We start from the raw sequence: 14,214 nt of genomic DNA on the forward strand, positions 1-14,214 counted from the left end.
GAAGGGGGTTGGGGATGGCACACTGAAGCAAGTCCTCCATCTACTGGCTAACTCTCCAGCTAGCCACAATGACCAGGGCTAGGCCAGGCTGAAGGCAGGAGCCAGGAGTGTCAACCACACGTATAGGCCAACCCATAGCTTTTACAGGCCACCAGCAGCAGGGAGCAGCCAGATGACAAACTGGCAGCCTGTTGGCAGCAGCCTCACAGAGGCTTCACCCACTCACCATGCCACAACACCAGCCCTTTTACATAGATTCTTCGTGATAAAAGTCTTGGAAGTTTGGGTCTGGTGCTGTGCATAGTGGCTAAGCTTGTCACACTGGCACACCACATGAGCACTGGTTCAAGTCCCGGCTGCTGTGGTTCCAATCCAGCTCCCTGCTGATGTGCCCGGGAAAGCACATCAGAGGATGGCCCAGGTCCCTTGGCTCCCACACTCAGTGTGGCAGACGTGGAGGAAGTTCCTGGCTTCATGTTGACCCAGCTGTGGTCATGGCAGCCGTCTGGGGAGTGAGCCAGCGGAAGGAAGATCCCTGTGTCTCCTCGCCTTCTGTTCCCCTCTGTTCCTCTGCCACTCAAATCAAATCTTAAAAAAAGGAAAAAAAAAAAAAAACACCTCCAAAGTAAGACTTACACATAATTCTGGCACTAACAAGTGGCACTGGTTTGCTTGGCATGGAGTGGTTAAAGATCTTCAGACAGAACACCTTGCGACCCGGTGGGATCTGGGAAGGCGGGGACATGGCAGCCCGTGTTTCGTAGATCAAGACGACCATGATGGAGGTGGAGTTTCCACTGATAAAGGCAGAGCTGGAAGCGATAGATGTGAAGTTGCTGAGTGCTGAGACAACGCTGTTTTGGAATAGCACAGGTACCAGGCCCCCGTCGCCACCGCCTGGGGTGCACGCCGCGTCCGGTCCCGAGCGGTCACCGTCCCCAGCTGGCAGTGGGATCGTGCTGAAGGCCCCGGGGGGATTCCACCTGCTGACCCCACCCCAGAGGAGCCCTCGTGTGTCCCTTACCAGTGGCTTCCTTGGGGGGGACCAAGGGAGACCCCAGAGTATCCAAACTGGGCTTGCTGGGGACCTGGCATTCAGGGCATGAGAGCCAGCACCCAACTCTACTGACCCAGGCCAGCAGGCGTGGGGCACGTGGCCAGGAGCCCCAGCTCTCCTCCTGGCCCCACCCTGCTGCCCTGCACCCCCCCAGTCAGTGGGAGGGGGACTGCATGTCACCGTGCATGTCCCTGAAGCTGCGGTCTGCCCTGAGAGGGTCCTCCTGTCTCTGCATCTGTCTCTCTTGCAGCTGCCCCTCCCCGCTGTGTTGTAGGCTGTACCGTGCTCCTGGGGGGCTGGGCCCTGCAGCTCCTCAGGGGAACAAGGGGGCCACGCACTTGGGAGCCTGTCTCTGGCCCAAGGGACATCACCCTTTGGTGTTGCAGCCTCCCCTTCCCCCGCAGCCGCTGGGAAACTCAGGTGGAATTCTCCAATTCCTCACCTTAGCGGGTAAGGCCCACGCAAGAAGTGTCTTCCCGGGCAGGTGCGGTCCCTCAGCCACCTGCTCTTTGCAGACGTATTCCAGTATATTCAGGAGATGCGGGAAATCCTGTGCAACCTGCAGAACCGCATCCAGAAAGCCAAGCAGAACGTGGAGGGCATCAGCCAGGTCATGAAGGTATGCGGGTCGGGGGGCCGGGGGGCCAGGGGGCCGGGGGGCCGGGGAGACCAAGGGACAGGGCTGGGAGGCTGGGAGGCTGGGGGGCTGGAGGGCTGGGGCTGGGAAGATCAAAGGACAGGGCTGGGAGGCTGGGAGGCTGGGGAGACCAAGGGACAGGGCTGGGGAGCTGGGGGGCTGGGGAGACCAAGGGACAGGGCTGGGGGGCTGGGTAGCTGGGGAGACCAAGGAACAGGGCTGGGGGGCTAGGGGGCTAGGAGGCTGGGGAGACCAAAGGACAGGGCTGAGGGGCTGGAGCTGGGGGGCTGGGGTTGGGGGGCTGGGGTTGGGGGGCTGGGGAGACCAAAGGACAGGGCTGGGAGGCTGGGGGGCTGGAGTTGGGGGGCTGGGGAGACCAAGGGACAGGACTGGGGGGCTGGGAGGCTGGGGCTGGGGGGCTGGGGGCTAGGGGGCTGGGGAGACCAAGGGACAGGACTGGGGGGCTGGGAGGCTGGGGCTGGGGGGCTGGGGGCTAGGGGGCTGGGGAGACCAAGGGACAGGGCTGGGGGGCTGGGTGCCAGGGACAGGGAGCTTGCCATTGGCTTACAGTCACTTGGACACAGGAGACCCTGGCCAGGGAGGGCTCCTGGCAATGTGCTCCCCACTTACCCCAGCATTTTCCGTCCAGGACTGGTCGTCCAACCCCCTATTTGAGAGAAAGGATGGCAAGAAGGAGGCCCTGCTGGACCTGGATGGGAGGATGGCCGACCTCAACAAGCGCTACACGGCCGTCAAGGAGGCCGGCGTCAAGGTCCAGGGCATGCTGGCGGTAAGGGCAGAGGAAGGGGGAGGTGGGCCGGCCAGGATGCCAGTCCCAGCATCCCTCCCTCCGAAGGCTCCAGAAGAGGCGTGTCTCAGAGCGGCAGCCAGCCTCACTGCTGCCTCCGAGCCCGGGTCTCTCCTGCCTAGAATGGTCCAGCCAGTTGGCAGTCATACGTGCGCCCAAGCCGAGCAGTGGCACCAGCCTGTGCAGGCCACCATCATGGGTGCCCCACTTCACGGGTGCCCATCAGCAGCCCAGGGCAGGTGTGCAGGTGGCACATCCTTGCCTGCCTGCAGGTGCCTATGCTGGGGTGAGGCTGCCCCCAGGGTAGGTGCTCACCTTTGTTGGGGGGGTCGCCATGGGACCCCTAGGCTCTGGGGGAAGATGTGGGCATCCTTGGGGGTCCGACCCCAACGCCTGATCCTGTAGGGGCTTCCGACCCGCCTCCCCTGGAGCTTCCTCATATGGCTTGTGTTCCAGTTTATTCTGAGCAGAATATAAGCAACAGAACCGGGCAGGAATTCTTCCTTGGTCTTGGGACGTCCTGCAGGGGGACTTGGCTGGGGTTTCCCCAGGCAGGTGCAGAGGGAGGGTGGGGAACTAAGGCCAGATCTCAGCCCTGGTCGGGGAGGTGGGAGATCTGTGGTCAACTGGCCTGCGGTGGCGTCATCGCTTTGGTGGCGTCACCCTAAGGGGCGAGTGGCGGCCGCACGGCATGTCTGCCTCCTCTGCCACGGGCCCCGCAGGCCCCGCAAGATACAACACTGAGGTGCAGACACGTGGGTGCACTGACCTGTCCACTTGTGAGCGTGACAGGCAGCACAGGCCTGGCTCACAGTCAGGAAAGCTTCCGGGCACTCAGGCCCAGCGAGGGGGCCGGGGAGGAGCCGCAATGAGCAGGACCCCCCAGAGGGAGGAGAGCAGCATCCTGCAACAGCCAGGCCAGGACCAGGCTAAAGCACCACCCACCCCAGCACTGCTTTCTTATCCTCATTTAAAAATATATATATATATATGTTGAAAAAAGTGACAGAGGAAGAGGCGGAGAGAGGGCAGTGTTCCGGGTGTGGCCGCAGCAGCCCCAGGGCTCAGTCCATCTGAAACCAGGAGCCAGGAGCTTCTTCCAGGTCTCCTCTGTGAGTGCAGGAGCCCAAGCATTTGGGCCATCCTCCATTGCCTGCCCCAATGCATCAGCAAGGAGCAGGATGGGAAGTGGAGCAGCCAGGACTTGAATCAGTGCCCGTAAGGGATGGTGGTGTCTCCAAGAGTGGCCCTGCCAGCATGGTTGGCTGTGCAGGGTTCTGTTACCACGCACACCTGCTCTCCCTGCCATCCCGGGAACCTCCTCATTCTGTCTACAGCCGGCGGCTCCTCGTCTCTGTTAGCACAGGACTGCCTACAGGCACAGTGGGTCGCAATCACCCTGGAGTGCTATGTAATGTCTTGTTGACTCACTCACTCACCCATCGGCACACCCAGCCACCCTCTGCTCGTCCTCCCACCCCTCCCTCCCTCCATCCAGGTCTGTGCATCCGTCTGACCTCCCCGCTATCCGCCTGCTCATCATCTGGACCAGGCGTGGGCTGCGGCTTCCTTGGTGCAGGGCAAGGGCTCCGGGCCCGGAGGGGGATACAGACTGTTGAGTCACTCAGCGGGTACCTGTCACCAACGGGGACCCACCCTGGGATGACAGAGCCTGGGGCTTTGGAGAAGCCACCCCGGGCAGGAGTGGGAGGCAACAGGCTGAGCAGACACCAGAGCCGGGCACACTCGGGACACAGAGGCAGGCCTGCATTTCTGGAGCCACCTCGGGGCCACCACGGGGCCACCATGGGGCCACCATAGGGCCACCACCAGGCCACCACGGGGCCACCATGGAGCTACCACAGGGCCACCACAGGTTGGTGGAATAAATAGTGAACACGTGGAGGCCAGTGTCATGGGAGCTTAGTGTCACTGCCATCTGTGACACCGACATTCCGTGCGTGTCCTGCTGCCTGTCTCAGCGGCTCCACTTCCCATCCAGCTCCCTGCTAATATGCCTGGGCAAGCAGCCAGGATGGCCCAAGGGCTCAGGCCTCTGCACCCACGTGGGAAACCTGGATGAGGCTCCAGCTTCCGCCCAGTCCTGGCTGCCGCAGGGAGCCAGTGCTGAAGGGAGCCAGTGGAGGGAGGAGCCGTCTCTCGCTCTGTGGGTCTAAGTGGAGAACAGCACACAGCAGAGCCAGTGAGCGGGCAGCGGCCAAGGCTGGGCTTGTGCCGGCAGGAGAACGCGGAGCTGTTCAAGGCGGACGTGACCAGCCTGCCCTGGAAGGATTACATCAGCTACGTCGACAACCTGGTATTGGACGAGTTCAAAACCTTCATCCGCAAGTCCCTGACCTACCTGACAGACAACATGGTGATGGACGTGAGTCAGACAGCAGGGTGCTCGTGGCGCCACAGCCCAGGCTGGCACCTCACAGATGTGCCCTCGGGCCAGGCCAGCTGGTCGCTGCAAACCTGCTGAGATTGCCGGGAGTGGGGGGCAGGCACCGCCGACCCCTGTTCAGGCTTAGTGGGGGGGCTGGGAGGTGCCGTCCTGTCGGCAACAACACCCTGAGACCACGGGACCCTCCGTGACCGGGCCTCCAGGGGCTTGCCTTGTTCTCGGGGAGTGACCCTCGCCACCTGATGCTTTGTTTGGGCAAGGCTTCCCAGGAAGGCGGGCAGAGGTGAGCCTCATCCAAGCCGTGTGATGGCTGGCTGGGTGGGTTAGTGCGGCCAGCACAGAATGCCGCGGGTGGCCAGCAGGGGCAGCTTCTTGGCCCTAGACAGCTGCTTCCGGAGACGCGCAGACAGCTCCCCTGGCGCTCACGGGCTCCGGGGGCAGTTGAAGTTGGGGTAGCAATGAGGCCCATGCCGTGGACCCCACGCTGAGAGCCTCCCATGTGATGGGAAGGGCTCCAGGGTGGCCTCAATCCCAGAGCCTCACGTGGGGCCAGCGTGGGCCACCTCACAGCCCCATGCAGGCTGCGGTCACGCGTGTGCTGGTCCTTGTCTGCAATGCTCTGATGGTTCACCACAGCCCAGAGACCACGAGTGTTCATCCCTCAGTGAAGCTTTTGGGGGACACGGGGGGCACAGGATTCGCCCAAGACTGGTGGGTGGCAGCTTCAAGCTTCGAGGCCCAGGCAGCAGGTCCCACGACCTGTGTACCTGCCTTGGCCCACTTCTACATGGCCAGCCTGGGGGAGGGCCAGGGAAGGCCAAAGTCCCTCAGAAGCCACAGGGCCAGCGGGAGCCAGCGGCCTTGACCACGTGCTGCCCTGTGCAGGAGAACGTGGCGCCCCTGCTGGAGATCCGCATGGAGCTGGAGGACGCAGGGCTGACCTTCAACCCGTCCCTGGAGATGGGCGCCGAGCACGGCTTCCTGGCACTCATTGAAGGGCTCGTCAATGACATCTACAACGTGGCCAGGCTCATCCCCCGGCTGGCCAAGGGCAAACTCAACTACAAGGTCAGTCACTCGTCCCCGCCTGCTGCTGGACACAGCCAGTGACTGTTCCCGGGGAGCTGTCGGCTGTCGCTTGGCTGCGGGGCCACCACATCCTGTTCCCTGCCTCCTTGTCCCTTCCGGGCCCCAGAGTGGCTGCTCCTTGTCGGCCTGTCTGGACTGACCTCCCCAGTGTCCTTCAGTCCCCACCACCTGCCCGGGACCCCGTGTGGCCCGGTCTGAGGGCCGACTGCGCTCCGTGATTGTACCACGACCATCTCTGTGCATTGACACATGCCGAGCCGGGTCACAGATTGGGTTAAGCGGCAGAACGGGGGGTGGGTGTGTGTGGAGCGTGGAGGCAGGGAAAGGGCAGCAGGCTCTTTGTCTCCAATGTTTGTGAGTCATCGCGATCTCGTCAAAGGGCAGCTGTGATTGGGGGGTAAATGTGGGGCAGACTGTGTGCACGTGTGGGTCTACACGTAGGTGTGTGGGTTTCTGTCCAGGTGTGCACGTTTGAATTTGTGTGAACATGTGCATTGGGGCATGTGAGCATGCGTGCAGGTCTGCCCGTGTGTGTGTCTGCCGGGGGAGGTGGAGGGTGGGTTAGCAGGGGAGCAGCTCCCTGCCTGGAACGGTCAAGGCTGGCCTCTGAGCGGAGCCGACATGGGCGCTGCTGACCCACACAGGACAGCGGAGTGTTCAGGCTGTGAGGGGCAGAAGCAGTGACTCGGAGCCACCTGAAGCCGATAGGCTGGGCCGGCACCCACAGCCGCGCGCGGCGAGGGCCCCTGTGGTGCAGACTGCCAGCTAGGCTCCTGCCCACGGCCTCCACCCCCGCCACGTCCCCACAGCAGGCTGAGCTCAGGCACTAACAGGCACCTGATCTGGCTCTCCCAGCACACACTGGCTGGGGACCCTCATGGTGGAAGCTCTGCAGCCTGTCCGAGCCCACAGTAGGCAGAGGGCTGGGCAGGCCCATGGAGGGTACCGCGAAGGAGGAGGCTCAGTGGCAAGCCCTGCCTACCTCACATGGGGTCGGGCCCAAGCCAGGGACTCCATTTAGGGTCCCCATGTGGGTGGCAGGGACCAAATGGCTTGAACCATCCCCACTGCCCTGTGCCCAGGGGTCTGCCTTTGAGGGAGCTGGGTACTCAGTCCAAGGGCTATGGCACAGGCTGGGGCCGTCCTGGGCGGCAGCCGATGCTGAGCCCGACACCCACACCACACCAGGCACCTGCCTAAGCCATGATGGAGCTTCAGACTTCCCGCCCAGGCAGCTGCACTGGGCAAGGTCTGGGTGACACGCAGGATGGGAGCTGTCCCCACCCGCTTCCAGTCCCAGCCCCGTCTGTCACCTTCCAGGTGATCCCAGCCCTGGGGTCTGCTCACCTGGAATGTAAGCCCTGTGCGGCCCTGTGGTGTCTGCCCACCACGGCAGGCGAGTCCAGAGAGGACAGCTCAACCTTGAGTCTAGAGCCACACTCGGCGTGGGAGCCAGCGCGTCCCCAGCTCCCCGCTGCGGCGGCTCTGCCTGGCGGGGCTGGGCTTGGAGAGCAGCCAGCGCCTCCTCAGCCTGCCCGTGCCCGCTCCCCTTGCAGACAGACCTGGAGGATATCACGGACCTCATCGAGATGAGGGAGGAGCTGTCCACGTTGGTCATCAACGCCATGAAGGAGGCCGAGGAGTACCAGGAGTCCATCGAAAGGTTCTCCTACCTCTGGACCGACGACCCCCAGGAGTTCATGCGCAACTTCCTCTTCTTCGGCCACGTGCCCACCCAGGAGGAGCTGGACACGCGCACGGACGACATGGTGCCCAAGGCCCAGCCCACCCTCGCTCAGTTCCAGCAGCAGGTGCGTCCGGCCCTGCGTCCCTCGGGACAGAGCCCGTCTGCCCGTTGTTGCTGTTACAGCTCCCCAGTGGATGGGCTAGAGATGTGCCCAGCACGCAGGGGGCAGTGGGCTTAGAACCCCAAGGAGCCAGCAGGGTCTGCTACCCAGGGCTGGGAGTGAGCAGACTGGAGGGTCTGACCCCCGGGGAGATTACAGCAGCCGGGGTGAGTGGGCGATGGCCAGAGGGAAGCCGCCGGTGGGTGGTGAAGGGGTATTCCCCTATTCCCTGTCGGGACCCCAGTACCGGGAACCTGGGGTGTCAGCCAGCGGGTGGGGACGGGCGGTGACAGCAGCTGGCGGCCGCGCCTCCCAGATCGACTCCTATGAGAAGCTCTACGAGGAGGTGGCCAAGTGCGAGAACAGCAGGGTGTTCCACGGCTGGCTGCAGTGCGACTGCCGGCCCTTCAAGCAGGCCCTGCTCAACACCATCAAGCGCTGGAGCCTCATGTTCAAGAGGCACCTGAGCAACCATGTGGTCAACAGGTGGGCGCTGGGCCAGCCCGCAGCCCGCCCGGGGCGGAGCCACCAGCAGCCTGGCGGCCTTTGGCGGGGGAGAGAGCAGACAGGCCCCTCACGGTGGCACCCTTGTCCCGCAGCCTCGCCGACCTGGAGGCCTTCATGAAGGTGGCCAGGACGGGCTTGACGAAGCCGCTCAAGGAGGGAGACTACGACGGGCTCGTGGAGGTGATGGGTCACTTGATGAAGGTCAAGGAGAGGCAGGTGGCCACCGACAACCTGTTTGAGCCCCTGAAGCAGACGATCGAGCTGCTCAAGAGCTACGGGGAGGAGCTGCCGGAGGAGATCCACCTCAAGCTGCAGGTGCCGGGGGCGGGCTGCGGTGTGGCGGGGCGGTGTGGCGGGGCGGTGTGGCGGGACGGGCTGGGGCGGAGCACCTTGTGGGAGGAGCAGGAGGGTGCGGGGTGCTGGAGGGCGCTTGAGTGACTCAGCCCTTCTCCCTAGCCCCTCCCCTCCCCCATAGTCCTTCCCCTCCCTGCAGCCCTTCCCCTCCCCTGCAGCCCCTCCCCTCTCCTGCAGCTCCTCCCCTCCCTGCAGCCCCTCCCCTCCCTGCAGCCCCTCTGCTGCAGCCCCTCCCCTCCCTGCAGCCCTTCCCCTCTCCTGCAGCCCCTCCCCTCCCCTGCAGCCCTTCCCCTCTCCTGCAGCCCCTCCCCTCCCTGCAGCCCCTCTCCTGCAGCCCCTCCCCTCCCTGCAGCCCCTCCCCTCTCCTGCAGCCCCTCCCCTCCCCTGCAGCCCCTCCCCTCCCTGCAGCCCCTCCCCTCCCTGCAGCCCCTCTGCTGCAGCCCCTCCCCTCCCTGCAGCTCCTCTTCGCACTCCCTTCTGCTTCTGCTCTGTGGGTCCAGTCACCCCAGAACCCAGCCCACTGCCCATACATGCAGGTCTCAGGCCTCAGCCAGGCCAGGGGAGCTTGCAGGCCCCCAGCCCCCCAGTGGGGGTGCCATGCTGCACAGGGCCATGCCTGCCCTGCGCCAAGCTCACAGTGGCAGCTGGTGGCACTGCTGGCATAAATCACTGCCTGGACTGAAAGTGCATGGAGTTGTGGACACACGCACCTGCTCACACAGGGCACTGAAGTCCGCACACCCCACTTGTCCCCAACTTGGCTCACTGTGCACTATGCGTGTAGTTGACAGGGGACCCCATTGCCTTCCTGGTTCCTCGTTGAGAAGAGAGGCTGGGGGTGGCACTACGGTTCTGCTGATTTCCCTGGTGCCTTAGCAGGGAGCTGGAGGGGAAGCAGAGTAGCCGGAACCCTGCTGTGCACTGTTGGCCTTGCCTCGGGGTCAGCCAGCTGCAAGGTTATTCCAAAGAGAAGTCCAGGAGCCCCAACTGGCTTCCGTCTCCCGCAGGAGCTGCCCGAGCAGTGGACCAACACCAAGAAGCTGGCCATACAGGTGAAGCAGAACGTGGCACCCTTGCAGGCCAACGAGGTCAGCATCCTGCGACGCAGGTGCCAGCAATTCGAGGTATGGAGAAGGACCCCCCCAAGTGGGGTGGTGACAGGAGGTGGGGACGGAGCTGCAGAGCCGGGCTGGGTGGCCTCCTTGGGCCACCTCCGCAGCTGACCAGCCCACGGGGCTCTGCCACTGCCCCTCGCAGCTCAAGCAGCACGAGTTCAGGGAGAAGTTCCGGCGAGAGGCCCCATTCTCCTTCAGCGACCCTGAGCCCTACAAGTCCCTGAATAAGGTAGGTTTGCATGAGGGTGAGTGCTGCTGGGACCCTGCACACCCCCGTAGCGGCCATGGCCTGGCTCAACACACCCAGTGTGGAAGTGTGAGTGTCTACACGAGTGTCTCATGAACGTGCCAGCTCTGCTCCAGACCCACCTGGGCATCTGGTGACGGACAGACCTGCCCTGCCCCTCACCCCTGGCTCCACCCTATTTGTCTCCAGTTTGGCTCACAGTCCCCAATTCCTGCCCCGGGATATTAACCCTCAGCCACCCTCTCTGAGTCCTTCCTCTCCCCACGCACCATATCTGACTGACAGCCAAGCTTGCTGTAGATCACCACTCTGTCCCCACTGCCCGAATCATGTCCAGCATCCACTGAGCAGCCCCACCAGCCCTGGGCCTGTGGGTCCACACTGCAGCCTGCGCCCCAGGGACTCTCGTAGGCTGGGAACAGGGCAGTGATGAGGCAGCCAGGAGCCGGGGGCGTGGGAGGCGTAAGGGTGGCTGCAGGGCTCCGGGGCTGAGTGCCAGCCAAGCTGTGAGTGGTTGAGGAGGTGCATCCCACTGACATTCCCGGTGTCCCCGTCACCCACAGCAACAGAAGAGCATCGCGGCCATGGAGGCCCTCATGGAGTCACTGTGCAAGTCGGGCAGCCTGTTTGAGGTGACCGTCCCCGATTACAAGCAACTCAAGGCGTGCCACCGGGAGGTGCGGCTGCTAAAGGAACTCTGGGACATGATCTTCACGGTGAGGACACTGGGGGCGGGTGCCAGGGCCCCTGCATGGCTGGCCAGCCTTGGGAGGCGGCTCTGCACGCAGCTGTCCCCCACCTGTCACAAGCCCTGCTCTAGCTCCTCCTGCCCCCTCCTCTCCCACATCTCACTGCTCAGGCATTGGTTTAAAGCCGGGAATGTGGCTTGTCTTGGTTGAGTGGGGCGTCACTTGCTGAGTGCTTGGAGGACAAGAGTCATTTCCTTCCCTGGTTTCTGGACCGCCAGGCCAAGGCTGAGGCCAACTGGGAGGTCATGACTGTCACTTGCCGACACCCCCCTGCTAGATGCGCTCATGCGGTGACGACGGGTCTTCCAGGCTCTCTTTGAAAAGGGCGCTACCCCACTCAAGATAGCCCTGTCCCTGCTCCCTGGCTGAAGACCCCTGGTCCCTACACCAGGGCTCCTTGGGGATACGCTCCTGCTCGCCCCCGGCCACACTAGGAGGCACACCCAACTTTAGCAGGTGCAGAGCTCAGCTGCACACGTGGGTCTCACTGGCCGTGGTGTGGCTTAGCCTCCACACTCGCTTCTTACCCGGCGGGGTGGGGCCATGCAGGGAGTCACTGTCCCTCCCTGACCAGCTCCCCTGCCCCGTGTGGCTACACGCAGCACACCTCTGGCTTCCCTGGGTTGCTCTAAGTGCGAAGTAGAGCAGCTGAGTCTTGAACCAGTGCCCTTATGGGATGGTACTCCCTGATTCCCACAGTGACTAGCCTTTGGGGTCACAGTCGTTCTTCACGCTGGGTTGTTTGTACGATTTGTTTCCTGTTAACATGAAGGGGCTTTTTCAGTCATCATGAGCAGGGTTACAGCTCAGCAGCAAAAGCCCAGCTCAGCTCTGAGTGGGAAACTCCCCGGTGTTCACACAAGGCCATGCGCAGGCCTGCCCCACGCTGCAGCTATGTGGGTGGCTGTCCACCAGGGGGCACATCCAGGCCGCTGTACCAACAGCTGTCCACCAGGGGGCGTGTCCAGGCCGCTGTACCAACAGCTGTCCACCAGGGGGCGTGTCCTGGACGCTGTACCAACAACTGTCCACCAGGGGGCTTGTCCAGGGCGCTGTACAGATAGCTGTCCACCAGAGGGCGTGTCCAGGCCGCTGTATGGACAGCTGTCCACCAGGGGGCACATGCAGGCCGCTGTACCAACAGCTGTCCACCAGAGGGCGTGTCCTGGACGCTGTACCAACAGCTGTCCACCAGGGGGCTTGTCCAGGGCGCTGTACAGACAGCTGTCCACCAGGGGGCTTGTCCAAGGCACTGTACAGACAGCTGTCCACCAGGGGGCTCGTCCAGGGCGCTGTACTGACAGCTGTTCACCAGGGGGCGTGTCCTCACTGCTGTACCAACAGCTGTCCACCAGGGGGCTCGTCCAGGGCGCTGTACAGACAGCTGTCCACCAGGGAGCGTGTCCTAGACGCTGTACCAACAGCTGGCCAGCAGGGGGGCGTGTCGAGGCTGCTGTACCAACAGCTGTCCACCAGGGGGCGTGTCCTGGACGCTGTACAGACAGCTGGCCAGCAGGGGGGCGTGTCCTGCATGCTGTACAGACAGCTGTCCACCAGGGGGCGTGTCCTGGACACCAAGGCCAGGTCAACAGTCATGTCAGAAAGTAAGAACTGGACCCTGCTTTGACTCAAAATATCTTTTTAAAACTTATTGATTTATTTGAAAGTCCAAGGGCCTTCTGTCTGTTGGTTGACCTGTCCTTCCCAGGCTCCCACATGGTCCAGGGGCCCAAGCACTGGGTCATCTTCTGCTGCGTTCTCAGGTGCTTCAGCAGGGAGCTGGGTGGGAAGTGCAGCAGCTGGTACATAAACGTGGTGCCCACAGGGGATGTCTACATCTCAGGCAGAGGATTAGCTCGCTGTGCCACTCATTTCCGCCTTCCTCAAGCTTTCTGACTGACTTTGATCCTTGTGCAACAGCTGGCTTTCCTGGAATTAGAGCACTGTAGGGACCTCGAGGGATTCTGGGGTGGGGGTCCCCATGGCAAGGGGTGCTGAGTGGGACTGTGCGGCCTCAGGTGAACACCAGCATCGACGACTGGAAGACCACCAAATGGAAGGACATCAACGTGGAGCAGATGGACATCGACTGCAAGAAGTTCGCCAAGGACGTGCGGTCCCTGGACAAGGAGATGAAGACCTGGGACGCCTTCGTGGGGCTGGACAACACGGTCAAGAACACCATCACCTCGCTGCGAGCCGTGAGCGAACTCCAGAACCCCGCCATCCGCGACCGCCACTGGCAGCAGCTCATGCAGGCCACGCAGGTGCCCGGGAAGCACCGCGGGCGGTGGGGCTCCAAGCTCAGCGTGCCCAGGCTGTCACCCCACTGTCACCATCACGAAACCCGGCAGTTTCCGAGCAGGGCTGAGGAGGGGAGGGTCGCGGGCTGCGGTTCTGCACTGGGCGCTGCCAGGGCGAGCACCAGCCCTGCGGTCGACCACTCGCTGGGCTCGACACCCCACCGTCTGGCCAAGGTGGCCGCGCCCGCACACCCGGGGTGTCCTCAAGGGCTCGGCACTGTCTCTGTGCTCCCGGGCCCAGCAGCTTTTCAGCTGAGGCCCCACGTGGAAGCCAGGCTGCACAGAGGCAGCGGCTCCCAAGCTCGTGGCTCCCAATTTCATGAGGAATTTAAATACTCGAAGAAGCCATGTTTGTGTGAGCCACGCACGGCCTTCTCTTCCTCCAGAGAACATGGTCTCCGTGCAGACACCCCACAATTTCATCCAGGGGCCCTGCAGATCCCAGGGGACAAAATGCACATGGTGGCATGGGGGAGCAGACAGGGGTCTTGCCACCTACTCCCCCCCAGGGCTCCTGCAGCTCAGGCTGACCCGAGTCAGGGTACAGGGTGTCAGGGTCACAGGGTACAGGGTCACAGGGTCATAGGGTACAGGGTCACAGGGTCACAGATTGGGGCCTAGAACCGACAGGGATGCTTAGAGCTCAGGCTTGTGTCTCTCCCATGCCGCCCCCATCCCGAGGGAGGAGACAGCCGCTGTGCCTGTAGGGTGGCAGGTACGGGAAAGTGAGTGGATGGCAGAGGCAGGCAAGCCTCAGCCAGGTGTGTGCCAGGCCCAGGAGAGCAGAGGTGAACTCCCACCTGTGCCCGCTTCTCGGGGATGTGCCTGGCAGTGCCCAGCGAGCTCAGAGACTGCCCGTGTCCCTCCCCAGGTGAAGTTTGAAATGTCGGACAAGACCACGCTGGCCGACCTGCTGCAGCTGAACCTGCACAAATACGAGGACGAGGTTCGCAACATCGTGGACAAGGCCGTGAAGGAGTCGGGGACGGAGAAGGTGTGCCCGCCGGCCCAGCGCACAGGCTCCCGACCCGCTCGGGCTCTGGGTCACCTCTCGCCGGGCGGCTGCGACAGCTGTATTTAATAGTAACCTGAGC

At 63.2% G+C, this 14,214-nt stretch overlaps 1 protein-coding gene across 2 annotated transcripts in view; it reads left to right on the top strand.

Moving 5' to 3' along the window:
• The window catches only part of DNAH17 (dynein axonemal heavy chain 17), a 57,814-nt gene that overhangs the window by 10,799 nt on the left and 32,801 nt on the right, over positions 1 to 14,214 (top strand). The window contains exons 14-26 of one of the 2 annotated variants that reach the window (XM_040989842.1): positions 765 to 873; positions 1,573 to 1,676; positions 2,344 to 2,484; positions 4,745 to 4,888; positions 5,795 to 5,977; positions 7,555 to 7,809; positions 8,162 to 8,331; positions 8,445 to 8,667; positions 9,714 to 9,830; positions 9,964 to 10,050; positions 10,632 to 10,784; positions 12,836 to 13,084; positions 13,992 to 14,114. In XM_040989842.1, the coding sequence (XP_040845776.1) occupies positions 765 to 873; positions 1,573 to 1,676; positions 2,344 to 2,484; positions 4,745 to 4,888; positions 5,795 to 5,977; positions 7,555 to 7,809; positions 8,162 to 8,331; positions 8,445 to 8,667; positions 9,714 to 9,830; positions 9,964 to 10,050; positions 10,632 to 10,784; positions 12,836 to 13,084; positions 13,992 to 14,114 (2,058 nt within the window). The remainder of the gene's footprint in view (positions 1 to 764; positions 874 to 1,572; positions 1,677 to 2,343; positions 2,485 to 4,744; positions 4,889 to 5,794; positions 5,978 to 7,554; positions 7,810 to 8,161; positions 8,332 to 8,444; positions 8,668 to 9,713; positions 9,831 to 9,963; positions 10,051 to 10,631; positions 10,785 to 12,835; positions 13,085 to 13,991; positions 14,115 to 14,214) is intronic. The other variant, XM_040989843.1, reaches the window with a different exon arrangement.

The sequence above is a fragment of the Ochotona curzoniae genome, unplaced genomic scaffold, assembly GCF_017591425.1.
Source record: "Ochotona curzoniae isolate NIBS_2020 unplaced genomic scaffold, NIBS_Ocur_1.0 contig_523, whole genome shotgun sequence".
NCBI classification, from domain to species: Eukaryota; Metazoa; Chordata; class Mammalia; order Lagomorpha; family Ochotonidae; genus Ochotona; species Ochotona curzoniae.